Source organism: Castor canadensis, chromosome 6 (genome assembly GCF_047511655.1).
Source record: "Castor canadensis chromosome 6, mCasCan1.hap1v2, whole genome shotgun sequence".
Taxonomy (NCBI): Eukaryota; Metazoa; Chordata; class Mammalia; order Rodentia; family Castoridae; genus Castor; species Castor canadensis.
In genome coordinates, this window is record NC_133391.1 from 30243197 (window position 1) to 30271045 (window position 27849).

The following is a 27849-nucleotide window of genomic DNA, read 5'->3' on the forward strand; positions in this document are numbered from 1 at the left end:
TCTGTCCTAATATGCAAGACATGGCCAGCTGGGGTTCCAGGTCACGTGGGTCCTAGGATGGAACAGAACGGACCCTCTTTCAGAGGTGAAGGTCAGGGTTATGCCCTCTCAGTTCACCACTCAGGTAGATGACAGAATTGCAGGCTTTTCTGCTATTACAAGAGTCTGGGGACCATGAGGTCACTTTTGTTTCTGTTCAGGAACTGGTGGGTTTGACTTCACGTGTAAGCAGTTGGGGTCAGCATAATAACACAGATGTGCAAGTGTTGAGGTCATATAATAACCACACAGACGGGCTCCATGGGAGGGACAAAGAACACAGGCTCAGACATGGTTCACCTTCCAGTTCTACCACCACCAATCCAGCGGTCTTAAGCACAGCACTTAACAATTCTAAGTCCCAGTGTCTACAGCTGTAAAAAGATGGTGTCACCTACCCGTCAGACTGGTTGGGAGAACAAAATGAAGGGGGAGACTCATTACACGCTGAGAACACTGTGACCTTATACTGCAGTATGGGATTTTTCTAGCACCTCAGTTTTCTGGAACCAAAATGAGTGCATTTCTTTTCCTAATACAAACTGACAAACAGCAGCAGATGACGTAGCATATAGTAAAATCTATTCCCTGAACCAGTCAATACTGGGACTCTACCTGAAAGCCTCCACAGACAAGAGGATGATGGGAAAGGCCTAAATGAACCATCTGCAAACACCCTGCGTGTCCTTGGGAGCAGCTGAAGAAGGCCAACCAGGATCATGGGAAACTTGCCAAGTTCAACCTATAGTCCTGATTCTTTTCATGTCAGCCTTCACTCAGAAATCTCCAAGGACAAATGACCACAGCAGACATATGCAGCAAGCACTCATTTTTTCCTGTTGGCCTCAGATATACTAATAAAAAAGGTCTAGCCTATTGTTTTTTGGCAGTACTGGGATTTGAACTCAGGACTTTTGGCTTGATTACACAGTGAGAATCAGAAAGTATTCACTAAAGGCATAATTTGATTTCTCCCAATTTTACAGACAAGCAGCTTACAGCTCACAACTGTTGCAGAGCTCACCACAAAGCACAGAGCTATGGTGTGACAGCCAGGATTGAACTCTGGCCTTCTGTCCTGTAGTCCAACATTCTTGTAGCCACACCCCGTGGCTACTCTAAATGTCACACATTGGTATTCCCCACTGAGCCCTGCCATGCTGTGTGCAAAGAAAACCTTTATTGCTAAGCTGATCTCCAGCGTCTACAATCTTCCTGTCTCCACCTAACACTGCATTTCAATCCCAAAAGATCCCAATGGTGGTTTAATCCAAAGTGCAAAGAGGAGTTTACTAAGTATTTTGGAAACCATAATCTAATTTCCACACAACAGGAAAAAGGTATTGCTGTACCCATTTTAGAGATAAGGAAATGAAGGTGAAGATATTAAGTCACTTGTTATAGGTTCCACTGCTAGTTATGTATTGCTAGAGCTTGCACCTGAATCTAGACATCAGATTCCCAAGTCTGCACCAATTCTAGTTCACTAAGCCTAATTAGCAATGGTTGTTCCTGGGCTGGGTAGGGTGGCTCATGCCTCCAATCTTAGCTATAAGGAAGGCAGAGATAGAAGGATCACAGTTCAAGGCCAGCCTGGGTAAAAAAAGTTTGAGACTTTATCTCAAAAAACAAGGCCATGTGACACCTGACTAAAACTCCAGCTATGCAAGAAGTGGAGGTAGGATGACGGTCCAGGCTGCCCCTGGGCAAAAGCACGAGACCCAATCTGAAAAAAAAGAACTAAAGCAAAAAAGGCTGGAGGCGTGGCTCAAGTGGTAGAGCACTTTAGCAAGTGCAAAGGCCTGGGTTCAAACCCCAGTACTACCAAAAAAAAAAATAAAACAAAATAGTGACTATTCTTTTTTTTGGGGGGGAGGGTGGGGCAGGACTAGAGTTTGAACTCAGGGCTTCATGTTTGCAAAGCAGGCACCATTCTGTTTGAACTACACCTCCAGTCCACTTTGCTCTGGTTATCTTTAGAGGTGGGTTCTCTGGGACTATTTGGCCAAGCTGGCCTTGAACCACCACCCTCCCGATCTTGAGTCTCCCAAGTAGCTGGGATACCAGGTGTGAGCCACCAGCGCCCAGCCATGGCTATTAAACAACAATGTCATGACTCCCTCCATTCCCTGGTCTGTTCTATGTGGGCATAACCACAGCCACGTCAATCTTGGGGGGAAAGAAAGCATCCTAGCTGACTGAACTGCAGGATGTACACCCGCACAGAGGAAGTAGCTGCACTCCCCGCCTCGGCTCCCCGCCAGGCCCAGCCCCATTGCTGAAGCCAGCTTCAATCACTGCTGTGTGTCAAAGGGACAGGGAGAGGTCATTTCTGTGTGTCTGGGCTGCATGGGGCTGAACTACAACCGACAAGGCCTCGGTGCAGGAGGAGGCACGAAGGCCTCTCTGGGCCTCCCTGTGGCTGCTCTGGAGCCCTGAAGACAGGGCTGGTGGCAGCTAAGGGTGGGGGTGGGAGGAAGGGAGCTGAGGGAGGCTGTGAGGAAGGTGTGGGGGACAGATATAATCCGGCACACAAAAACCTGTCAGGATGGGATTTATTTTTGTGCTGTGAGGGAGGATAATGGGGCTTTGCCTGTGCTCTCAATGGCTGTTTTGAAGTGAACCCGGCTGGTATGTCTTTAATTTGTCATTCATTATGAAACTGTTTCCTTTCCAAGAAGCCTTCAAGTCAGGAAGCTCTGTCTGCCCACACAGGAAATTCCTTTGCTTCGACTTCCCCAAAAAGGAAATTTCCCTCAGAAGTGAGCCCAGCATTTGCCTTTGAGCAGAACTGTTTCAAGAAACCTTGGCAGCTGAGTCCTGAAAACACCCCTGGCCTTCTGGATGCAGGGATAAACAGTTGGGCCCTCTCTCAGGGGGTGGGGACCCCACCAAAACTGACCAGGTCCACCTCTTCCTCCCTGCAATTCACTCTCTGGCGCCCTTGCCCTCACTCACAGCCTGGGTGACACAGGGAGGGACTCAGGATCTCAGCTGTCATGAAGTGAGAGGTAGAGCCACATCCACAGGTACACAGCAGACCCTCAGTCACAAATCCAGCCCCTCGCCCCAGGCAGCCCAGGGCAACTGCAACCTTCTCGGGTTCTCACAAACTTGACACTTCTGCAGGAAAGACCACAGTATTTCAAATGAACAGGGCACAAGGAAAGAAAGGAAAAAAAAAAGCAAATTACAGTCCCTTAAGCATGTCTCTTAGCAAAGGACCTTTTATCTGGGGTGGTACATTTTTCCACCCAAATTTTCCCAGTGAGAGCCTGGAGCAGCTGTGCTAAAATAAATAACAGTATAGTTTTTTGGTTTTTTTTTTTTAAATGGGCTTTCTCTTAGCAGAGAAGCTGCCAGACTTGCATTTAAGTTTTTAATTTTCCATTTCAAATTAATTCATAAAGACATGAAAAGGAAGTATCACAGAAAGAAGAAATAGTATTTAACTTCAAACTGCATCAAGCAGTGGCCACAGAGACGTATGCAGAGCTAAGATGGATTTTCACCCTGCAATTAGAAAGCTGTAGAATGGCAGGGTGGTACCATAGGATCTGCTTACACTATTTATGTGCTAAGGGTCAGGGAGGGTTTTTACTGACCAGGAGACAGAGCAATATTTACGGGACTAGTGAGAATCCTTTAACTCACTTAAATCTGAATCTATGAACACTTGACGTTCTGGGTTGTGGTACATGTTTTCTGTGGGGTGGCTATAAAATTTTTACTTTAGTGGGTGAGTCTGTTTTTCTAAACTTTATGATGTTTTAACCACAGTTGGGTCTCTGAGAGTGACCCAGCAATGTGTTTCATGTTCTTAGACAGAAAGGTCTAGGGACTAAGGCCTTTGGCCTACCCTGGGAGGAAAGGCACAGAGTGGAAAGACTCTGAGGGATCCGAATGACCATGTCCTAGCTCTGTGACTTTGGCTAGTGTCCTTAACGTCCTTAAACTTGACTTTTTGTCAGTAAACTGGGGTAACAAAATTCAGGTCACAGGACTGTCAGGAGGATTAAAAGACAGGGTACCACACACACTGTTTACTTGGTGAATGGAACTTATTACTCCACAGAAGTGCTATAAAAGCTCTTTCTCCCAAAATTCCTCACACCTAGTCCTCATCACACACATATAAATAAGTCACTTGCTCTGGTGAGTCCTTAAAGATCTTTTGGGGTCAAGGTTTTCCTGACCGCTTCAATGTGAAACTTGAATTAGCACATCCTTGCACACCTGCAAGGCAAAGACATTTCATTACAGTGGCCGAGATACTGGAGGATTCGGATTTATACCTGTTAATTCACTGCTCCCCAGAAAGAACTGTGGGCAGCAGTGTCCTTGAGGATGCCTAGCTTTGGCCAAGATCAGATCAACACTGGCAACCATCTGGACCCATAGCTGTGTGCGCGTGCTAAGCAGCAACTGATGCTTTGTCCAAATCAAGGGGCGTGGCTTATTTTCCATCTCATCTTACGACTGACCTCTCCATGGAGCAACTCTGTGGAGTTTATTGCCAACTTTGTCCCTTCCCTTGGCCCCTTATGCTGGTCATGACCCCTCCATTGCAAAAAAATGGAGAGATTTGAACTAATTTTCATTAAGATATTAAGGACTCAGACTCATCATTACCTCTATCCCAGGTACTATCTGCAGTCCAAGCCGTTTACTTTGAAAAGTGGAGCTTGTGGGAACGTGTGGCTGCCAAAAGAATGTCTCTTTCCAGTGGTGGAATCTCAGGCACCAAGGTGGCTAGCTCCCCACAGGAGGTTTTTATGTTCAAGGCACTGCACTGGAACTGGGTGAGCACATTCCCTGCTGAAGCTTAACACTGGCCCTGCACACAGACGACTGTCAGCTCTCTGTCCTCAGTCCACAGCCAGGCATTTGGTGAATCTTAGGACCAGACAGCCAGCGACACAGCTGTGTGAACAATACCATTGTACACCACCCCACTGGATTTCTTCACGCTCATTCCTCGATCATCTGGGTGGTAGGAGTCATCACAGGAGCTTTGTGAAGCAGACAGCTGGAGAATTATGCTGGGACATTCCCAACTGAAGCCTGTACACGCGCGCGTGTGCACGAACATACACACACACACACACACACACACACACACACACACACGTACACACACCCAGATTCACCAGAAGGAAAGCTTTTCTTTAGCTAAGCATCAAAAGTAAAACTTTTCTTTTATAAGGTCCAAAAGCATATTTGATAAAAAACAAATCTGTATAGGTTTTAGTGGGCCTCTGAACTTCCTCTCAGCACCTGATCAGGGCATTAAAGTATAGCTTCAAAAAGGTATTTATCACAAGGCCCTTCGTTCAAACTCCAGTACTGCAAAAAAAAAAATAATAATAATAAGTAAATGAACAAATAAATAAATACAACATCCATTACAACCCCCAAGTATCAAGTGAGGAACATCACTCTCAGGAAATTTCTACTTTTATGTGATCCTAAAAGACCTTTAAATAAAACCCCAAATATCTGGATGAATATTTGACTCACCACCAAGTTTTAAGGTCAGCAAGAATCCCACTCAAAATGTTTGACAAAGCTGTAAATTGGGGAACAAGGACTATTTGTCCTGGACAGAGATTTTATATGGTGGCTTCACCATGTCACATGAAAAGTGAAAGGAGTTAGGTTCAGTACTTCAAGAAGGAGGCTGTGGAAGGAACCAGAATGAAAAACACGAGCATAGTTTTCTCCCCAAGTGTTTACATCTAATGGGAAACTGTCTCCAAGGCCAGATGAAGCTTCCAATTCACCAGTAACCTGGCACTGCTGTCAGGCTCCTTCCTGAAGAAAGGTGGTCTACAGGGAGGAGGAAGGAAGGTTGAGTCATGGCTCAAGAGGTAGAGTTCCTGCCTAGAAAATATGAGGTACTGAGTTCAAACCCCAGTACTGCCAAAACATAAAAAGATGTAACAAGGAGGAGGAAGCAGCAAGAATGATTGTGTTTCCACAAGACAGCTGGCATCAAATCATGGACTCACCCTTGTTTCCCTAACCACTGTTCCTGATGTGACCCAAGTAACATCATCAGAAAAGGGAATAAAATGGAGCCCTTTGTCACTTCTGTTCCCAAATCATAGCTACACTGGGCAGTTCCTTTCTCCCTAATCTTACACACTCCTTCCACAGCCCATGGCAGCCAGATGATTTGAGTGACTGGTTCAGGGCCTGTGTATGGAAGTAGTTTGTTGGGTGTAAGTGTCATAAATTCGCTGCTGGCCATGGCGTATGGAAATACACTTTCAAGCTCAGCATCAAAGCTTTCATTTTAGAAGCTGAGAGCCTTCATTCTCTTGCCAACTGGGCTTTTTCTCCCCATAATTAATTAATGCAGTATTAATTGTGCATGTGCCATGGCTGAAGGAGGATCGTGTGGCTTATCTGTGCAGATCAACTGGCTCTGGAAAGTCCAAAACCCAGTGGGCACCATGGAGAGAGGGAGAGAAATGCAGATTCTAATTTGTGCAGGTTACAGGAAAAGTAAACATGGCCCAATTCACGGAGGGGATTTCCAATAAATCGCACAGTCAGGGTTACCAGAAGCCACACCTGTGTGTAATGTGCCAATTCACAGGCAATTCTCAGGCCACAAGGGCCTACAAGAACAGGGGAAGAGGCTTGGGATTGGGCCAGGTAAGGTCCAGGGAAGCAGCATAAGGGGTGCACATCAGAGGCAGTTTCAGAAGCCCTGCAAGGCCTCAGAGTTGGTGCCACAAAAGCATGAACTTGATCTCAGTCACATGTCACAGGGAAGTGTCCAACAGAGTCCAGTTAGATTTCCACATTTCCTTGTAGGAAGGCACCCTCACGAAATAATCACAGCTAAATCAGAGGAAAATGTTCTGTGTCATGGAAATACCACCATCTACACTAAAACTCAAGGTTGAGCATTGGAAGGCAAATGACTGATCACTGCACATGACATCCACAGATCCTGCTTCTGTCACTATCCTTTATATTTCTCTCCTGGAATCACAGTGCAATGTAAAACGTGTGCGTTGGGAAGAACCTGAGATACTTCATTCTACAGATGAGGAGAGATGACGTCCCGGGAGAAGGCATGAACCATGGGAAGGGATGACCCAAGCAGCATCCATGTCGGGGTCATGTTGGGGCTTTGAGAAGAGAAGACTCCCTGCTTTGTCACCTGCTGTAGAATGTCCTGGCACCTAGGCCCACCTGGGAAAATGAAGACCCCAAAAGAACAGGCAAGTTTTCTGAAGCACATCAGCTTAACACAGATCATTAGAAAGGGTGGTTTTTTAATTTGAAAACCCAATAATACAATGAGTTCAAGCACTTCATCTTTATTACTGCTTAATATGTAGATGAACTCTTTTTAAAGGAAAAAAAAGCACAATAGGAATCTGTCTACATCATTTAATTTTGTTTCTAACATTCCTGAATTTATACAGAGAGTTGAAGATATGGTGTGCCTCCAGGACTGGATTTGAAATCTTATTGTCCTCCAAGTTCAAAAGATAATTTGGTTTGGATCTCTGATTTCATCCCTTGCCTCCTTTTTTGCATCAATTTTGCTTGAATTTTTTCCTTAAAAAAAATTAATCTACGAGCTTAGTTTTTCTTCTTCTGACCAACACCCAGAAAAAAACATCTTCCTTCCATTCCTAACACATTAAGAAGCAATGCAATGAGACGTGGGTACAAGTCACAGCTCTGCTACTATCTCCCTGTGCGCTTCAGAGCTACAGGTATAAAAAATGTCGGATTTTAAGTGCTTGTGATTCTGCAGAAGAACTGACACAAAGTTCCCAGCATGGGGAAATTACTGAAGGTGTAGCAGTAACTCTAGCCTCTCGCTGCCACAGCTGTGCCACGCAGTCTTTGCCATGATGGTCTTAAACACAGCTGACCTTGGCCTGGGGCCCGGGATGAAGGACAACTCCTGTAAGTTGGCACGGTGGGTCTGATGTGTGTAAAAAAATACAATCAAATAAAATAATGCAAAAGTGCTATTCAACACCCTTCAACACTTGTTCTGGGTCCTTGAAATGATTGCTTTATCTCACCTCTATCTGTGTCTATCTCTGCAACCTGCATTTCTATCAATGGAGTCTTACAGACCCATTTGAGGGCTGTTAGTTTCCATGATCTACCGGAAGTAGAAACAGAAACCAGTTTCAAAAGAATGGTGCTTAGTCTACCCACCCAAGATGGAAGCAGGAAGTACCAGGCTGGAGTGACTAATTACACTTGGAAATCTGCATCCCTTGTGTGGTCAGAGCCAGGGCCAGTTTAATCTCTCAAGTCCTGCCTGCTCCAAAGAGATCAGGTTCAGAAAGAACCCCCCGAACACTCAGAGCTGGCACAAGCCCCAGAGAAGCTGAATCTACCTAAGACAACAGCGAAACCAGTAACATTCAAAGGTTTCTGCTCAGATTTACCTCTGGAAAAGCTCAAGGATGAAGCTGTCAAAGTGACTGCTGCCAGAAAAAAACTGCACAAGTGTGAGTTACTGATGAAGGCAAGTCAGGCATGAAGGCAAATGGGAGAAAATACCTGCTTCTGGAGAACAGAGATTTTGTCATATACGTATATACTCAGCTCAGTCAATGCTTTGTGAGAATGAAGAAGAGGTGGGAAGAAACTTAGGAGACCACGGTGTGAGCCAGCATTAACCTGCTCCCAGCAAGTATTACACAGATACATGCAAGGCTGTCTGTGCACAAAGGGACAGGACCCTCCATCTACAGACCCTAAGGTGCCAGGAGAAAGACCATAGAGAATCTGAGGATTAGAAAAACTATGGGGAGATAGCACAGAGGAGAGAGAAATGAAATAAGGTCTTTTATTCCCTGTTTTTGTTTAAATCTACTCATAAAATTGATCTATTTTCAGTTCTTCTATTTTTTTTAATGCCTCTTTCTTAGTCTGTCATAAACTTTCAGGGTGGGGGTCTAGAACAGAACTGGATATCTCTGGGCTCGTATCTCTAACCCACAGTGCCAGGTAGGGTCAATCAATTACCAGTGATGTCTAGTTCAGAACACCAAGGAAACTGAGAGCCGCCATACCCAAGAGGTGGCTGGGCCTCCACCACCCCCCTCAACAGAATCCACGTTCAGAGCTTGTGCTGGAGGAACTGCCTTAAATGTACACAGAGCTCGCTGCAAGAAATGTGAAGTGAAAGAGAAGGTCAATAAACCACTGGTTATATATTTTTTTTAAAAAAAAAGACATCTATAAATAGCTGCTTTTATTGAAGCTACTTCCTTATCAGGAAGCAGGGAGCTAGGAATTAGCTTCTGCCTGCATCGGAAATTCTTTTCAGACAGCCAACCCAAAAAGGAAATTTCCCTTCCAAAGCATCCTGCTGCTCTGCTTTGGGCTGTTTTTTCTCTTCAAGCTGTTTGAAGCAGCTAAAGCGACCCTTGTGCTGTGGGGAAGTAGAAAATTTTAGGCATTTCAATGCAAAACCTGAGGTTCCCAAAAGAAGACTTAAGGGAAAAGAAGACATAAAATCCACGGCCACCAGTTTCACTGGTATCTTGCTTTGCCAAGATACCAAGTGGGAATTAACTCTCTTCCCTATGTCCTTGCCTCAACTCTGTGGGTGATGTCATTGAACGTCACAGGCAGTTGTGTAAGGAGAAGCCATTTTTGGAACACTGATGGTAGCAAAGGACAGGAGAGGATTTGACAGGACTGAGAAGAGAGAGAGGGGCTGAGAAAGGAGATTTACAGATTTAGACGACACATGAAGAGAAACTTCCAGACTAAGGGACAGATGTGAGGGTAGGAAGAGACCTTGGAACTGAACTCTTCAATGCCATAGGAAAGAGAAAATAAAACCATCCCCATAACGACTCAGAAAACTCAGTCTCAATACTGTTCTTTGAGCATGGCAATTTTATCACATTTGCATGTATTGAGCTCAGTCAACACTTTGTGAGGATGAAGAGGAGGTGGGAAGGACAGAGTGTAGATCTTTATTGAAATGAACATGAATGCTGCCCTTGGCTTTAAAACTGGGGGAGCCTCCTAAGCTGTCTGTTTACCAGGTCTGAAGACTGCAGTGGACCATGGTGTGTTAGCTGGGCACCAGGCACCATGCCAGCGGTTACATGCATGGGCTTGGCTATTTCTAGTAAATGCTCATCACTAGGTGTTATTAAAAACTTGAGTCTTAAAGAGGTTAAACCATCTTTCTAACAGAAAGGGGCAGTTTCAAAATTCAAGCCCATTTGAGTCTCTGTAGACCAAGTCCTTTCCACTACACTTTTGATTTGAAAATTTTAAGAAGTAGTTGGGCCCCTGTGGTCAGGAGTCACCCTGATGAAATCCTGTTCGATATCGGCACTGGGCTGAGCCCCTCATTGTAGGTCATCTAAGGCCTATCACAACCAGCCATCGTTTTGTTTGCTGAAACCAACTGAGCTTCAACAGGAGCTCACAAGAAAGTGAAGAGGGGACAGCTAGAGCAGGTGAGCAAAACCAGAATGAACGATTCATCCTGACAGACTCTTGTTCCTAGTGCCTTTCCTCACCCTGTTGAAAGGTAGCTGCCAGCCCCAGGGAGGTTCAAGTGCTATCTGTCTCCAGAGTCACATCTGCCCCATACCCTGTACCCACTGCCATCCAGACACCAACACAGCAAGCAGCACCTTGACTTTCAAGTTCATGAGACACAGCTGTAGGTTTTCTCCTATGAAAACAAAAGAATGCCTTCTGAAATAAAATCACATTGGACCCTCACATGCTGTGTGAACCTGGACAATTCAGTTGACTTATCTGGGCCCCAGTTGGTCACCTTGTCAAAAAAACCAAACTCAATAAACACCCGCTTTAAGGATAACACATGAACACTACAATGGAAGATAATAACTATGATTTTATTTACTTCCCAACATCACCTCCTTCTTTGAGAGCAAACACAGTTTGAAAGTATAGGAATTGTGGCTCCAGTCAATTAAGACAGAGAGGCCTGTGGCCCTTGCGTCTTGTGCGGGTTCTAACACAGCTCCACTTGCCAGGTGACTGGCCTCAGCTCAGATGCTCTACTGAGACACCGGCAGCAGAGAGCGTGAGCAGCGAGGCAGCATCTCCAAAGGAAGGCATTAGATTAAATTATTAAACATGAACAAGCAGGAATAGTCATGTAAGAATTCTGAAAAATTCACAAGGAAAGGAAGGAGTGCCAGGGGACTACCTCTTAGAAAACCCCGAGCGGTCATTAAGGCTATCTATTAACCTACGCCAGCGTAAATATGATGAATGAGTCCTAGGCTCTGATTTTAAATATCAACTCGTACAGATTTTACACAGCCAAACAGACACGTAAGATGCAAAGGCTTTGGGCAAGTCGCGTAATGTCATGTGATTAGATGTGACTAGACCAACCAAATGTGACATCATACTGCTTAAGAGAAATTATTTAAGTTTTGACTCATACATCTGAAACATATTTCTATTGTTATTGTAGGGCCCGGCCTGGACGTCACTGTTTGCCTAGTGTGTAATAGGGTCCCCGTGAAGAGACTGTAAGCCTGTTATGTTTGGACCTTAAATGTCCCCAGAGACCCACCAGCCTGTGGTGCTACTGGAATGTCGGAGGGACTTGTAGGAAGTGGGATCTAGAGAGACAAAGTTAGGTCACTGGGGGTGTGCCCCTGAAGGGACCCCAGCCCTTCCTCTCTCCTTCTCTCTGGTTCCTGGCCACCATGAGGTAGCAGTTTTGGGCCATGTCTCCAGTCCCCGCCATGATGTTACACTTCACCACAGGCCTAGACACCGTGGAGCCAAGCGACAAGGGACTGAAACCTCTAGAACCATAGGTCAAAATAAAAGTATTTGGTCACAGTGACAGAAAGGTAGCACAGAATCTCTGGCATAATTTGGGTGGTTCCACCTCATGATGCACCTTTTGCTGTCCCCTTAGTGCCACTACCCATGAGTTTAGAAAAAGTCCCTCCCTCGCAGAGCCAGGATTCCAGTGAGAATGAGGGAAAGGCAAGCCCTAATGGCCCTCCTGTGCCTAAAGGGACACCGGTAACCTTGGCTGGGTACCACTGGGGTCCTTGATCCTGCAAATGTTCTCAAGCCATACTGGAAGACTGATGTTCCCTTTAAAGAGTGGAATCTTTTTTCATGGGCTGCTGTAATCACTGGACTTCAGCCTTTCTACACTCAAGCTTAAAAACAACTCAGTACCCTTTGAAGAAGAAGAAGAAAAAGAAGAAAGGAAGAAGGAGGGTGAAGAAGGAAGAACAGAAAAAGGAATGAGAGGAAGAGGTAGGAAAAGAAGGAGAAGAAAACATGCCTTTTCTATCTTCTCAACAAACATACTTGGGTTTTCTCTTCTGGTGACAGGAAGCTCTGCTCTGTGGCACAACTGTTAAGGACACAGTCCTACAAATTTGGGAAGTAAGTCAAACCAGGGTGGTGGGCTTGGCCCTTCTTCCCTTGGCTCCTTCCTTCTTCAGGCCCAGACAACAGACCCTGGACCGTCCCTTCAGGTCCCCCAACCACCACTTCACAGAAGCAAATAAAAGGTAAAGCATCCCTTTCTCCCTTTCAATAGCTTGCTAATTTATCACATTGTGTAGTTAGTTTAGCCTTGTTTGTGTTTGCAGAAGAAAATGGTAAGAAACTCTCTTTATGAGAATCTTAGCAATTATGACCCCTGCCCCTCCAAGATATTATTTTGGTTTCAGAATGAAAGAAAGAAGAGTTAAGAGAGAGAGTTTATCTGTAAATCAACGATAAATGGTGAAAAGAAGCCCCTGAGAGCCATCCCAGGCTGGTGAGTATCCCTTTAAAACAAGCCATTAAGAATGCTCTCAACCTAGCAATACCATAAATGTCCTGGTGTGCAGATTCTTCCCCGTACTTTCCATGAACATTCCACTGGGAATTGTCTGGAATCCCAGATTAAAACAGCAATAACCCAATTCCCTTGTCAGAATATTTGTTTTCTTTTAGGTTTGGAAACTCAGCTGGGATGCATCCTCAAGTGTGTGGCCCAGTGTCAGCCATCAGAGGGGCCCTGTGTTCCTCTCCACAGCATAAGAAGCAGTGAGTCTGGAATGGGACGGTGGTGGGGGAGGGGAAGGCATTGAGGGAGTGGGTGGGGGGCAGCAGCCACAGGGCTCATTTGGAAAGCCCCAGCTGAGGGCAGACAGCAAGAGCCTGGGAACCTCCACTTCCAGAAGATTCATTCCAGATGTTGGAAGCAACCATGTCCCAACAGGCTCCTGCAGATCAGGGAGAGGTATCTCAAGTCAGACTGTCACACAGCAGGCGCTCAGGCAAAACCATTACCCTGACCTGAATCCATAATCTTAATGACTGATTATGTCCCAGGGTAAGCAGTGATGTGGTATGGCTCTACAATGCATCATTACCTATGTGAGCATCCCTCCTCCCACCCACCCACCCACCCACCCATCCATCCATCCAACCACTCACCTATTCATCCAGCCAGTCACCCACCTATCCACCCTCCCACCTATCCACCCACCCATCCATCCCATCCACACATCCATCCACCCACCTATCCACCTATCCATCCACCCACCCATCTGCCTATTTACCCTCCCATCCACCCATCATCCACCCACTTAACTACTCTCCCATCCATCCATTCAACCATTCATCTATACACCCACCTATCCATCCATCCATCCATCCATCTGTCCATCTGTCCATCTGTCTGCCCACCCATCAATTCACCCTCCTATCCATCCATCTACCCACCCATTCATTCAAGGGTGATATGAAACTGTTCAGCAACTGACAGAACAAAGTCAGAATGGATTCCAGCCATACACCCATGCTGGGATCATGTCAGAGAATACTAGATAATTCTGAATTTGTTCATCCATGTAAAAAATATTTATTAAACAAACACATACTTATGTGGTAGCATAATGGTGTAGAGCCTAGGTTCTGGAGTCAGACAGAACTGAGTTTGAATCTTGAGTTTACCTCTTACTAGTTCTTCAGCTGACCTTGAAACATTACTTTAATTCTCTAAGCCTTTATGCGTGACAGGGGTAAAGAATAAAAAATAATTTCCATATATACAGACTCCACATGGTATAGGGTCATCACACAGTAGTGAATAACTATGATGGTGTGCGAGGTACACAGCAGGAGCTAGGAAAATACCAGCAGGCAGCACAGAGATGGCTCAGTAAGGAAGCCGTCCTACTCAAGAAAGCACCACCACACCCAGCTTTCTTCAGTGGGGTCTCGCAATCTTTTCTGCCTGGACTGGTCTGGAACAACAAGCCTCCTGATCTCAGCCTCCTAAGTAGATATGATTACCTATCCACCCTCCCATCCATCCATCCACCCATCCATCCATCCACCTATTCAGCCTCCCATTGGCAACAGGCAGAGAACTATAACATATTCAAGTTAGGAAGGCTATTAAGCACTCTCTTCTCCAAATGCAAATGTGCATGGGAGGAAACCTGAGATAAATAACCATCTCACAAACAGCAGAAAGAGGTTGGAATTCAGATCTGATCACCAGTTAGTCTGTGTGCTTGCTTGTTTTCCCATGATAACTTCTTGGGGAGAGGGTTCTATAGCAAACAAGTTTATGTACATCAAAGGCACCCAGAGGCACACTGGCGGTGACAGCCTCCTTGCGGGAGGAGGGAGATATAGGAATAAAAAGTTTTGAATAAGCAATTTGCAAAATGAATAAGTGAGTGAGATTTGCAGTAGAAGTGCTTTGCCTATGTGTGGCATGACTATGTTCCACCCTGAAGAGAACATTCAGGAAATATACTGGTCACAGGGCAGTCTGGAAAGATATTTGCTATTGGCTCTTTCCTTTCCGGTTCTGTGTGCTCCAGTGCTGCTATACGAGTCACATTTACTAAGGACAACTTTGCCCACAGTCGTGACCAGGACCTTTACTCCCCATCTCTTCTTACAAGGTCATTGCAAAGGGAGAGATGGTAGAGTTGAGCTGTGTCCTTTCCCTCCCCACCAAGAGAAGCAGGGATGTCTTGACCACAGTGGGTAGGACTCTATAAATAGTGACAGGCACAGTAAGCGGCACGAGGGGAAGGATTCGAATTCCAAACTCCCTGGAAAAATTCCAGTAACTACCCTTACTGCGGGCAGAAGGGTAAGCTAGCGACAGTCACCCAGGACTCCTGAACGTCACAGTGAGCGTAATAGAGACAGCAGAGTCTGCATCCTCTGTCTCTCGCTCTCTACTTTCAGCAAGCAACCTTCTGAGAAGGGAGAGGCCCAGAGGAGGAGAATAACCTGGGGACTACTGCCATGCCACAGAAGGAGGGGAAGCATGACCATGCGTGCCACCAATGAGGTCATCGGGAATCACGTAGGGAGGAGCCACGATGACCCAGGACTCCTCCATCATCTGCACTTGTGCCCCAGGGTAACATACAAGCCAGAGGATCCAGCATTTCCTTCTCCATAATCACCGAGCGAGTCAGATGACTCATTTTCTCTGGTTGCCCGGTCACATTTTACCCCCTGGGCTGGGGGTGGGGGGGTGCAGTACAGGAAAGACAGACAGAAAGAACCCACAGCTTAAAAAGAAAGCTGGAGTGAGTCTGAATCAGGAACTTAGCTATAGTTTAGACCAAAGAAAATACAAGTCGGGAGTAAGTGTGAATTTAGAAATATGGAAAAACTTCGCTTAAAAAAAAAAAAAGGCCACCTAAGAGATTGACTGGACTCTGCCTATGTTGTACATTTCCAGATTACTTTCCTCTCTTTTTTTAATAGCTGTCATTGTCAGAGACAAAAAGAAAACATTAAGAAATAAGGGCAAAGAATCTTAAACTTTTCAAAGGTGTTATGGCACAAGTGCAAACGATTCCAAACCAGCTGACAAAGTAGTGAGAAAATATCTGAGTGAGAATATCCGCTCTTGGCCTTGGAGCCCTCTACCTGCCTTCCACCCCCTCCATCACCCAGCAGCTGTCCGTCTGTCTTTCCCCTTCCCAACCTTGACCACAGCCGTGCAGGTGGACACTCACGCAGGTGCGCTGGCAGGCGGATCTGGTCTTCCTCCATCCTGAGCGCTCGAGGCACTGGCACATGAAGTGGGGTCGAGGGGGCGTAGCTGGGCACCGGGCTCTCTGGAGGTGTGTATGAAATTCGTTCCTGCTGTTGAAAAGAGGGGTGGGAAGAAGAGTAAGTTTGGGGTGCTGTGTGTGAAGCTATCTAGCTACATATGGAGCAGAAGGTAGGTGGGGTGGCACCCAGGCTTCCTCAGCAATCCCAAAGACACTGTAGAGTTGACTTTCAGATGCCCAGCATTTGGGACTTACTTAAAAACAACAAACCAAACACCAAACATGCTTGGAAGGCTGAAAATAGGGCTTTTCTTTGGACTCAGGTCCATAGGTGTGCACCTCTGTGGTCTGCTCAGGTATCTGAGGAAGGGCAAGGGAGGGAATGAAAACAGAGGTCCAAGAATGGCTTCAAAAATTACTTTTCCAAAGTCACCTAAGCAATCAAAACCACATTTCCTCTTCCCTGGCAACATCCCCAGCTTCTAATCAAAGTATGACTACATACCCAGATCCAGCAAGGGTGAGCTACTCAGGCAGTGACAGCTTAAAAGATGTCAACTCAGCCCACTGTCTCTTACTACACAGGAACCACAACCCCATTTTTGCCTCCTAACAGAATATCTGCAGTGTGAACAGGTGTCACCTCAGTCCTTCACTCCATCTGTAAATGGATCTCCTTTCCCTCTAAGTATTCTGGAGACCCTGGGAAGAGTTACCTGAATTTAACTGAAGTACTGTTCTCGAAAATACTACTCAACATTCAAGGAGGGGGAAGACTCAGCAGATCTGCCATTTGAATACACACGTGCACTGCTTGCTACATCAATTAAAATAAATTTCATGGTCTGGGAAGGATTAGTATTCATTTTAAATTAAAATATTGTAAACAAGGGCAAGAAACCAACTGTTGTGTTTAGCTGGAATACCAGGGTAGCCTGCATCTCAGATCTATGAACCAACGCGTTTGATTTGCAGTCAGGTGACACATCAACATAGCTTCCAGAGCTGGGGAAAGTAAGATGCGACACACAAGGTCAAAGGTAACTTGGGAGGAAAAGACCAGTAAGATGCCACTGTGAAAATAAAAAAATCAGCACATGCCTGCCATCCTGCCAACTCAGGAGGCAGAGATTAGGAGGTTCAAGGTTCGAAGCCAGCCCCGGACAAATAGTTCGCAAGAAAAAAAAACCTACCACAAAATAGGGCTGGGGGCATGGCTCAAGTGGTAGAGTGCCTGCCTAGCAAGCATGAGACCCTGAGTTCAAACCCTGATACCTCCAAAAAAAGAAAAATTATTAGTAAGTAAAGTGAAAGGGGTATTTACGTTAGAAAGTTCTTTCATGCTTTCTGTTTCATCCACTGTGCAAAAGACGAAGAGAGCCCAGCCCTATACCAAATTAAAGCTTCGCTCGTACTCAGAGCCTGGGAAGTTTGGTGACTGTGGTGGGTTTCAGTTTTAAGTGAATATTTACATATTGTTATAATTCTGGATGTAATCCCTATATCTTCTACCAGAAGCAAATAGAGTAGCTGGGAGTATTTTCTGTTTAAACATACATCTCAAAGGTTCCTGGTGAATTTATTTTTTCTTTTTGGTGGCCTGACTCAGGGCCTCATGCTTGCTAAGCAGGCGCCCTACCACTTGGGCCCCAGTGAATTTCTTAATTAAGGGCAGGCCCAATTTTGATTTCTCTGTCAATCAAGACATCCCCGGGAAGGTCACCCAGAGGTAAAGCAAAACCCTCAACTTCACTTTTCTGGAATTTTATTTTTGCTAGTCCTAAGGGCCTCTCATTTGCTATACAGGCACTCACCACTTGAGCCATGCCCCCCCTTCCAGTCCTTTCTGCTTTATTATATTTTTCTATAGGGTCTGGAGCTGTTGCCTTCAGCTGGCCTCAAACTGAAATCCTCCTAGCTCTGCCTCCTGCATAGATGGGATGACAGGCATGAATCACCACACCCAGCTTATATTTTGAGAGGGGGCTTGTTAATTTTTTTGCCCAGGCTGTCCTTGAACCGTAGTCCTCTGATCTCTGCCTCCCAAGTAGCTGGGATTACATATAGGTGTGCACTACCATGCCCAGCCCCCACCTTTCTTGCACTTTATGGAACAGCACACATATTTTGAGCAACTCTAGCTTAACAATGAGTTATACTTTTTGGTGTTTGCTTTGCAGTCGTTTGGGGTCAAAGAAGCAAAGATATGTAGTCACATAGAAAACACATATTAAAACTACTGAGGGGTTTTTCCAGGTGGCGTGGGGTTGTAAGCTTTTCAAAGAGTCTACTTTGCTTGTTTCATAAATTCTCCCTGCTCCCCCACCCTCACATGACCCCCTTGCTAGCATGTGTTTGGATATCTACCGTTCATTCATTCCCAGAAATAGCTTGCTGTTTTGTTATGGTTTTTGCAGAAGGGTCTGCAAATGGCATGGCATAAGGACGAGAAAAAAAAGAAGGCAGTATTTCGTAATATGATAGCTTTTCCCTAAAGCAAGGGGAAACACACAGGACTCTCCTGCTTGTCCACAAGACAGTGGGCCTCCTTGTGCCAGCCTCCCCAGCTGCATCAGAGCAGGCTGGAGAGAGCTGTTTGTATTTTCTATCCTGGATTCACCTATGAGGACAGGGTTGAGCTAGGAATCACCACTGCAGGTATATATTCTGACTTTTACCCCATCGTTGTGCTGTGGCACTAGAGTTTCCTTGGAAGCAATCCCATCACGTTTTCACATGTACACAGTTCCCTGTCCTTACAACTACCCTGAAATCCACACTGGATGACTTGCCCTAGGATTTTATGCCTACCCCCTGTCCAGGAAGTTGTAGATGGAGACAGGTTGTTATTGCACGATGAAACCTGCAGGAGGCAGGCCAGAGCCCAAGCAACTAGCTCTGGCCCCTGAACGCTCATTCTTGATGACAGCTTCTGCCCAGGAAAAGCTCAGAGCTGCAAGGTTATAAGCTGAAGTCAGGAACTCCCCAGTTGTAAAAAGTTCAATGAAAGCTGAGCATGGTGGCTTGTGCCTATAATCCCAGCTTCTCAGGAGGCAAAGATAGGAGGAGTACAGTTTAAGGACAGCCATGGCAAAAGTTAGCAAGACCCTATCTCAAAAAATAAGCCAGGGGGAGGGTTGGTGGCTGGGGATGTGGCTGAAGTGGTAGACTGCTTGCTGAGCAAGTTCAAAGCCCTGAGTTCAAATCTTAACACCACACACACACACACACACACACACACACACACAAAGCCAGGCATGACCCCATCTACACAGGAGGCATAAGTAGGAGGATTGCTTTCTAGGCTGGCCTGGGCAAAAACTCAAGACACAACCTGAAAAATAGCCTAAGCCAAAAGGCCATGTGGTTCAAATAGTAGAGTGCCTGCCTAGCAAGGCTAAGTTCAAACCCCAGTATCACCCAGAAAAAATTAAAAAAGATTCAATGAAGATAACTGTTGGTAACAAAAGAAAAGCCACCTTGAGAAGGGTGGGGGTGGGGGTGGGGGTGGGGGGCAGGTGGTGGAGCAGAAGACACTTTCAGGGCCTTGTGGAATCTGTCAGACGTCATCACTCCCTACTGGAACCCTAGGCTCAGCAGGCAGCAAACACCCAGGGGCCCCAGAAAGGACGCTGCTCCGAGCGTGGGCTGTTTTCCCTGGAGAGCAGAACACAGAGCCGGGGATGTCACACTGCACGTGGGACTTCCTTTGTCTGTTTGTGACTCTAGCCTGACTCACAGGGTCTCTGTTTTTGCCTTCTCTTACTGTAACAACTAGAGTGGCACACCAGCTAGCAGCAACTAAAACCATCAGATAAGGTTATCTCAGACAGCCGGCTTCAGGAGCCCAACAAAATCCAGTGTTCCAGATAAAAGGGAGCCCCCTTTCTGCACACAAGCGCTTCTCTAGTCTGCCCCCAACAAAGCAAGAGGGTGGTTACAATGCCAACTGACAGCTCGTTCACCTCTGAAGCAAACTGTCAGAGAGAAGGAAACCAGAGGTGCTTTATTTGAGCGTGGGGAGGGGAGGATTTTCCCAGGAGGATTATAAACGCTGCTCTAATTAAATTAAAATGCTACAGACAGTGGTCTTAATGCACTGGAGTGTTGTAGGGGGATAAACAGCCAGCGGAGGTCAATGAATGGCACTAAAAATGCCCTGATGTGGTTGCATTATTGTTTAGCTGGTGAAAAAAAAAAGAAAGAAAACGTGCTGCTCTCAAATTGAAGACACGACCTATCAAACCAATGGACTGAACGAACGAGGGAAGCTGTCACTTCTTTTTTTTTTTTTTTTGAACTCCTTGAATTTATTTGGTTACTTATTTCTTTATCTTGTGGCATCACAGTTTGGACTCAGGGCCTGGCGCTTGCCAAGCAGGTGCTCTACCACTTAAGCCATGGCCCCAGCTCTTCTTGCTTGTTATTTTTTCAATAAGATCTCACATTCATGGTTTATGCCTGGGCTGGCCTGGACTGTGATCCTTCTATTTATGCTTCCTGAGTAGCTGGGATGACAGTGCACGTCACCACCCTTGGCTTTTATTGACTGAGATGAGGTCCCACAAACATTGTGCCCGAGCTGGCCTTGAACCTCCATCCTACTGATTTCTGCCTCCTGAGCAGCTGAGATTACAGGAGAGCAGAGTTATAATTTCTGAGGTCCACTGCAATATTTATCAGGTAAGAAGGTGCCAAGGAGGTGCAAAGTCTAGCTGTCCAAAGCTACAGCAAGAGAACATAAGCAGAGGGGTGAAATGTAAATTGAATTAATCATTTCAAAAGAAAGAGAAAGTTCTTTTTCTTTTTCTTTTTCAGGGTAGGGAGTCTATTCCTGTAAGAACTACCAAGTCCAAACTGATTTGCATCCCCTCCCTTAAATCCTCTCCCAACTAGGAAGGGTAACTATCTAATTCTGCTCACATTTGCATGGAGTGCTTAGGAGCCTGTGAACCAGTGACTTCCACATGGAATAGGCCCATTCTGTGCTGTGTGAGGGAATGCAAATTAAAGAATCAAAACATGAATGTTAAATGAAAATGTGTTTGTTTTATCTTTTGGCACTCAAGTGTGTAGCCATTAAAACTATGGAAATGTTCAAAAATAAATAATAAAAGGGAAAAAATGAATGCTATTATGACCAAAAGAGTCTTTCCTTTTCAGAATTATTCAGTACAGGACTGGTATAAACCATGGCAACCCCAACTGCATGTACACAATTATTATTACATCATTAACTTTTTGGGAAAGTTGACAGGGTGAGAAACTTCAGAACCTCTTGCTAATTAAATCCTAACTTTCTGGAAATGAAGAGAAAGCATTTCAGGATTGTGAAAAACAGAAATAAAGTTGGTATATGTGCACAAAGATGGCTTATAGATTATTTCAAAGCTTCTTCTCCTGCAGAGTCGAGATAGCCTTGACTTAGGAACTTTTTTCTAGAAATTTGCCCACCATATGACACCCCAATAAGGCTCCTGAAGCCTGTGGTGAAAGTCCTGAGGAGGGGAGGGTTATGGAACCAGATGGTGACCATCTCCTGCAGTTATGGTAAGAAGGCCACAGGCACCTTTCATCTCGACATTGGTGTACCATCATGGCAGCAAAACTGTGACCCAGACAAGATGGGAAATGGCAGGACCCAAAGACCGAGAGTCACAGTGGCCACGTTCAATATTTTGAGGGCAGTCTCTCGGTTTTTGTTGTAGTTGGGTGTCTGTTTGGTTGGTTGGTTTTGGAAGTACTGGGGTTTGAACTCAGGGCCTTGCACTGGTTAGACAGGTGCTCTACCACTTGAGATACTCTGCCAGCCCTAAGGGAAAGAGCTCTTTTCCAACCCGCAGGATTTGGGGAAAGCTGCCACTTGTACTTGTTCACCCTCAATAGATTGAACTAAAACGTCTTTCCTCTGGGAAACTGCTTAACTGACATTCCCGAGTGTCTGAAAACACAATTCTTCAAGGATATTCTTCTGGCTGAGAAATAATTCAAGGTGATGGTGCTAGCTTTCATTAAATATACTTTCATTAAGCAAGCTTTTATTAACAAGCTGTATTACATATTACCAAAAAATTGAGTGAGCAAAAAATTGCCTGCACCATTATCTAGGTCTTTTGGCCTCATGAATACAAACAGATGGACATAAGAACCAAAACTACTCCAGGCCTGGTGGCTCATGCCAGTAATCCCAGCTACTCAGAAAACAGAGATCAGGAGGATCACATTTGGAGGCCAGCCTGGGCAGAAGTTAGTGAGACCCCATCTCAAGCAATAAACTAGGCACGGTGGTGCATGCCTGTCATTCCAGCTATGAGGGAGGCTTAAATGGGAGGATCGCAGTCCAAGCCAGCCAGGGCAAAAGAGGCAGAACCTATTGGAAAAAATAACCACAGCAAAAAAGGGTTGGGGGTGTGTCTGAAGTGGTTGAGGACCTGTGTAGCAAGTGTGAGGCCCTGAGTTCAAACCACAGTAATGAGAAACAAAAACAACAAAACACAAGCTAACATACTCTCAAAAGTCAATTTCTTCCACTTGGAAAAAAAATACATTGAATATTTTATCCATCCCCAAAGCCAGTGAGATGTAGTTACAAAACTGAGGAACATTTTTGGAATGGCCCTCGAAAGAAAACAGAATCCCCTAAGATCTGGGATGAGGGAGAACATCACAGGTGCCCAAATCAGAGAGTTGTGATGGTTTCTCTGCATCCCCAGGAGGCGCAGGCTGACTTCCCTCTTGGTGTCCGGTGCCCCCTGAGAACTCCATCCCTCTGGACAGCCATGGGAATTAACAACCTGTGTGGGACTTGGCCTTGGCAGGCTTGCAGGATGCGGGTCCCTCTGAGGAAAGCAAAAGGGAGGACCCTGTGCAAAGGAGGATGGGTGGGAGCCCCATTGCTGTGTCTGGGGCTTCCTCCTTAGGTTACCAGATGGCCCGGACAGCCCTGGGGAGAGGGCGTGCCGGACAAGTCACTCAATGCTGAGCAGGGTGCCTCCCCAGCTCGGCTGCCAGTCTAAAGGAGTGTCCTTTCTCTGGGGGTTTAGGACCCGAAATTAGTGGATTCTTGATTAGAAGTAAAATAGACAGTCCCTTCCCTCCCATCCCTGACCAGTTATATCCTGAAATCAGAAGGATGCAATTGAATCAAATTATCTGAAATTTTCCTTTTACCCAAAGCTGGTATCTGTGCACAGTGAGATTTAAGAAGAAATGAAAGAAGAAAAAGCATTTGCAATAGGCCCTATAATCAGGCTTTGCTTTCAAAGTTCATTGAGACTGAGATTTGTTTTCCTTCGATTAAGAAATATTTCAGAGCTGGTGCAGGTGGCTCACACCTGTAATCCTAGCTACTCAGGAGGCAGAGATCAGGAGGATCGCAGTTTGAAGCCAGCCTGGGCAAATAGTTCTCAAGACCCATCTCAAAAAAACCCATCACAAAAAAGGGCTGGTGGAGTGGATCAAGTGGTCATTTTTGGGGAAGTCCAAGAAGAAGTCCAAGCTCAGAAGAACTGGAGCAGCCTTGGAGTCTTCCATCCCTTTGCATGTGTCCTGGCTCCACCTCCTCAAGCCTGCTGCTTATCTTACAGACAGCAAAGACTCAGTAAATGCTTTTAGCTGAGGGAAGGGGAGTTACTGTGAAGTGTGAAAAAGTTCCTCCCGGCATGAAGTCTGCACAGGAGTAGCCACTAGAACTCTTCCATGAACTTATATGCATTTGCTGTGGGTCACACCAATAGTGCCACCAGGGCATTACAGAGCGCTTATACATATCATAACTTTACCTTGGATGGGAATCTCAGCTTGCGCATCACTGGGTAAAAATATGTTTTGTCTCTAATTTTTCTTTAACAAGAAACCATTTCCCTTACTCAACTACTTCCCAAGCATCCAAGAGCAGCAAACCTAAGCATACAGGTGAGGTAAACAGGAGAACGGAGGAGGAAGGGACCCCGGCCACACCTGTGGGGGGCCTGTAGCAGGCAGATCCCTGTATCAAAAAGGAGCTATGCTCACTTCCAGAAATCACAGCAGCCACAGTCCAGGTAAGACTCCCCCACGGGCCTGAGACACACACTCTAGGATGAGGGCTGGGCAAAGCCACTGAGGATGTAGGAGCCCATGGGGCAGGAAGAGTTAAAGGGGCTTCAGAGATGTCTTCAAATACCAGAAGGAACTAACACTCACTGTGTCAGCTTTCCATCACTACAACAAAGACCTGCGAGGGAGGGTCCACTTAGAAAGAAGAAAGGTTTATTTTGGCTGTGTTAGAGACTGAAGTCCACAATCAACTTACTTGAACCTGTGCTGTGGGCCTGTGGCGAGGCAGCACAGGATGGCAGGAGCACATTGTGGAGTAAAAACACCTACCTCATGGCCAGGAAGCAAAAGAGAAAAAAAGGAAGGGGCTTATGTCCTACTATCTCCTTCAACGGCATGTCCCAACAACCCCAAGACCTCCTACTCATTCCCTTAAAGGTTCCACCACCTCCCGATAGCACCACTCTGGGGGCCAAGCCTTTAACACCTGGGTCTTTGGAGGACACTTATCCAAACCATACCTCAGTAGACTGAGCCCATCCCCTAGAACAAAGGACTTTCAAACAGCTGAAGCTTCTAAGTATTTGTGGGATTTATTATTTCCCCTAAAGCTGACTGAAGCTGAGGTTGGATGCTTACTCTAAAAGGGTTTTCTGCACTGGGAAGGGGCTTATATTTGTCCCCCATAACTCCAAGAAGCTACTTCTCTACAACCTCTAACCCCGCCATGAGTCAAGGTCTACTCATTACAGTGTGGGTGGAGCAGGTCCAAACACAGCACAACCACCACGATCCCCTTCTCCATCGACTAGACTCCAAAGTCCCCTCACTGGATCCTGGGGCTGTGCCAAACCCAATCTGAAAAAGTCCTAGTTTCTAGAACTAGGAGCCACACAGCAAAAAACCTCAAACAGATTTATTTTTCCGATTTTAAAACATTTTAATTAAGATCCTTCCCGCTCCTGAGATGCCATGAAAATTCTTTTTTTTCCCCCCTGAATTTCTTAAATATTTCTGACATGAATAGTAAGCAGAGTCAAAGCCGGGTTTCCTTTTTGTGCCAGGTTGTGGTTTCTAGGGAGGACTATGGGGTCAGCCCAGCTGTAAGGACACACGGATGGCTAGCTCATTTGCCTGGGTCCCAGCGCTGATGTACACACTAGCAAGGTGACAAGCTTCAGACCTGGGTGGGAAAACTAAATCCACACCATTCCAATGGCTCTGGAGTGCACCCCAGTCCCTGCCATGGTGGAGAGGTTTATTTTGCTCAGAGCAGAGACCAGATGAGCTCAGCAGCACACGCCACCGCTCCTGGAAACGCCATAAAAGTGTGTGTGCCACTAACTGTGGGACGATGACATGGCTTCCTGAAGGCAAGGTGATCTACCTTTATGCAGAACTTTCAGGTGTTAAGGTCTTGCTGTTGACTTTACCCAGATCCATCCCCAAGCTTTTGGTTCACCTTTTGAAAGAGGGCTACTGCACCCCTACTGCATCCCTTCTACCTCGAGCAGCAGAAGAAAGAGGGACTTCAATTCGCAGCAGCCTGAATCCTAAGCACAACAGAGTGGCCAAGTTCACCTCTGATTAGCTGCTTTCTCCTCCATTTAATGCTGTCCCCTTTAACGCGTGGCTATTACAATTAGCTACTCTCTGTGCTGTCCCTGCCTGGGGCACACGAGTAATGAACTGAGAGAGTTGCCCTATACTTGTATCAAAGGCACCATTGCAGTGAGTTTCTCAATTTCTCCCCACAAATGAGAGACACCTTCTAGGCAAGTACCACCACCATGTGACCCTCTAGTACATCACTCCCAGTGCCCCTGCGGTGGCAATTCACAGGACTGAAGAGCTGGGCAAAGGAGCGGTGAGGGGCAGGCTCCTGCAGGCAATGGAGTGCAACCCACCCATTAACTATGAATCCTTCTCCCCACTGGCCTCCTAAACCCCCCACCTCCTCCTCTAGTGGCTTTCTTCTCTTTGTCATAGCGTCACTGAAGACTATGCCTTTTCTTTCTTTCCTTTCTGTACTTTTTTTTTTTTTTTTTTTTTACTTCTTGCAGTACTGGGGTTTGAACTCAGGGCCTTACACTTGCTAGACAGGTGCTCTACCACTTGAGCCACTCCACCAATCCTTTTCTTTCTTTAATGTTTATATCCTGGAAGTTTTGTAAAAGGAGGGAGGAAGAGGAAGAGAGAGAGAAACCATGGTTCAAACCTACAACCCCAATAAGTAGGGAGAGACAACATAAACCTCCCCTGAAACCACAAAGACTTTCTGTCCTTGGGGGAGAGGGTGTGTCTTCACAAATTGTCTATAGCTTAAGTGGACCACCTAGGCCTACTAAGAAACTTTAGGTGTTCGAGACCAGAGAAAGGAGAGAAGGCTTCTGTTCGAATTCAAATGTGGGTAATGGAAGAAATGCTAAGAGGAGCTCTGTTTTCTACCTCTGCATAGCTAGCCCAGTCACAGAAGTGGTCCTGAGAAACCTACAAGGCCCTACCTAGGCCCGGGAAGTGGTCCTGAGAAACCTACAAGGCCCTACCTGAGATGAGACTCCCCCAACAGCAGAGAGGAGGAAGTAGGCTGGTCACAACCATGGCCATGGTCACACTGGAGAACTCCCCTGTTCTGCACCCATCAGAAATTGTATTTCTGAGAAATACCAGTGAAACAGAAAAAGCCCTGTATATCTAGAGGAATGAGAACAAATTGAGTCAGGAAGGATTTTTATGTCTGGAAAACGTTACTACCAACATAATTTTCAACAAAAGTGGGTAATGCTGTGTTAAAAAGCAATGTAAAAGGAACAGTTCACATCTCAGTGTCGCCATCTGAGGAACTAGGGTGACAATACCAAACCTTGACTGTCACCTAATGTTGCTGCCAAAGAGGAAAAAAAAAAAATAGCATGTAGCTTGTACACGATTTTGAACTTTTTTCACTTTTTTTTTTTTTTTTTTTGCAGTATGGGATTTGGAACTCAGGGCCTTGCACGTGCTAAGCAGGTAGTCTACCACTTGGAGCCACGTCTCCAGCCTTTTGTCGTTAAAACTAATTAGTAGTTTATTTTATATAATAGCTTGTGTCTTCACTAAAACCATTAGCGCTCAATAGTGTATGAAAAATTTGAATTTCCACCTATTTTAGGGACGCAGGATCAGTTAACAATTTAGAAAACACACATTTTAAGTTGGGTATCCTGAATTATGGCTCTACATTAGAGTTCCCAGAGAAACTTAACAAATATCCTCATATACAAGCAAATAGTCTGTAGGGATGGGAGGCAGGCATTAATGTCAGCAAATGACCTAGGTGAGTCTGATATGCAGAGGTAAGGTTGAGAATCACTGTCTGAAATCAAGACCTAAATAAGTAAAATAACTCAAGACAGAAGGCTCACGCCTATAATCCTAGCTACTTGGGAGGCTGAGATCAGATGGATCTGAGGCTCAAAGTCAGCCTAAGCAAATAGTTCATAAGACCCTGTCTCCAAAATAACCAGAGCAAAATGCACTGGAGGTGTGGCTCAAGCACTAGAGTGCCTGCTTTACAAGCTCAAAGCCCTGAGTTCAAAACCCAGTCCCACCAATAAAAAAAAACAAAAACAAAAACACAAGACATTTGATAAATGATTCTATTTCACAATGTATTTCAGAAATCTTATTAGTTCATGTGCTAAACTGTCCTTCCCTCCAGAGTAAATTACCATCG

The 27849-nt window shown here is 45.6% G+C and overlaps 1 protein-coding gene across 6 annotated transcripts in view; it reads right to left on the bottom strand.

Annotated features, from left to right (window-relative positions):
* The window catches only part of Etv6 (ETS variant transcription factor 6), a 215532-nt gene that overhangs the window by 109204 nt on the left and 78479 nt on the right, over positions 1 to 27849 (bottom strand). For 2 of the 6 annotated variants that reach the window (XM_074076035.1, XM_074076040.1), the window contains exon 2: positions 16059 to 16188. In XM_074076035.1, coding sequence (XP_073932136.1) covers positions 16059 to 16188 — 130 coding nt within the window. Of the gene's footprint in view, positions 1 to 16027; positions 16189 to 27849 lie in introns of all 6 variants that reach the window. The other 4 variants (XM_074076037.1, XM_074076039.1, XM_074076036.1 and 1 more) reach the window with 3 other exon arrangements.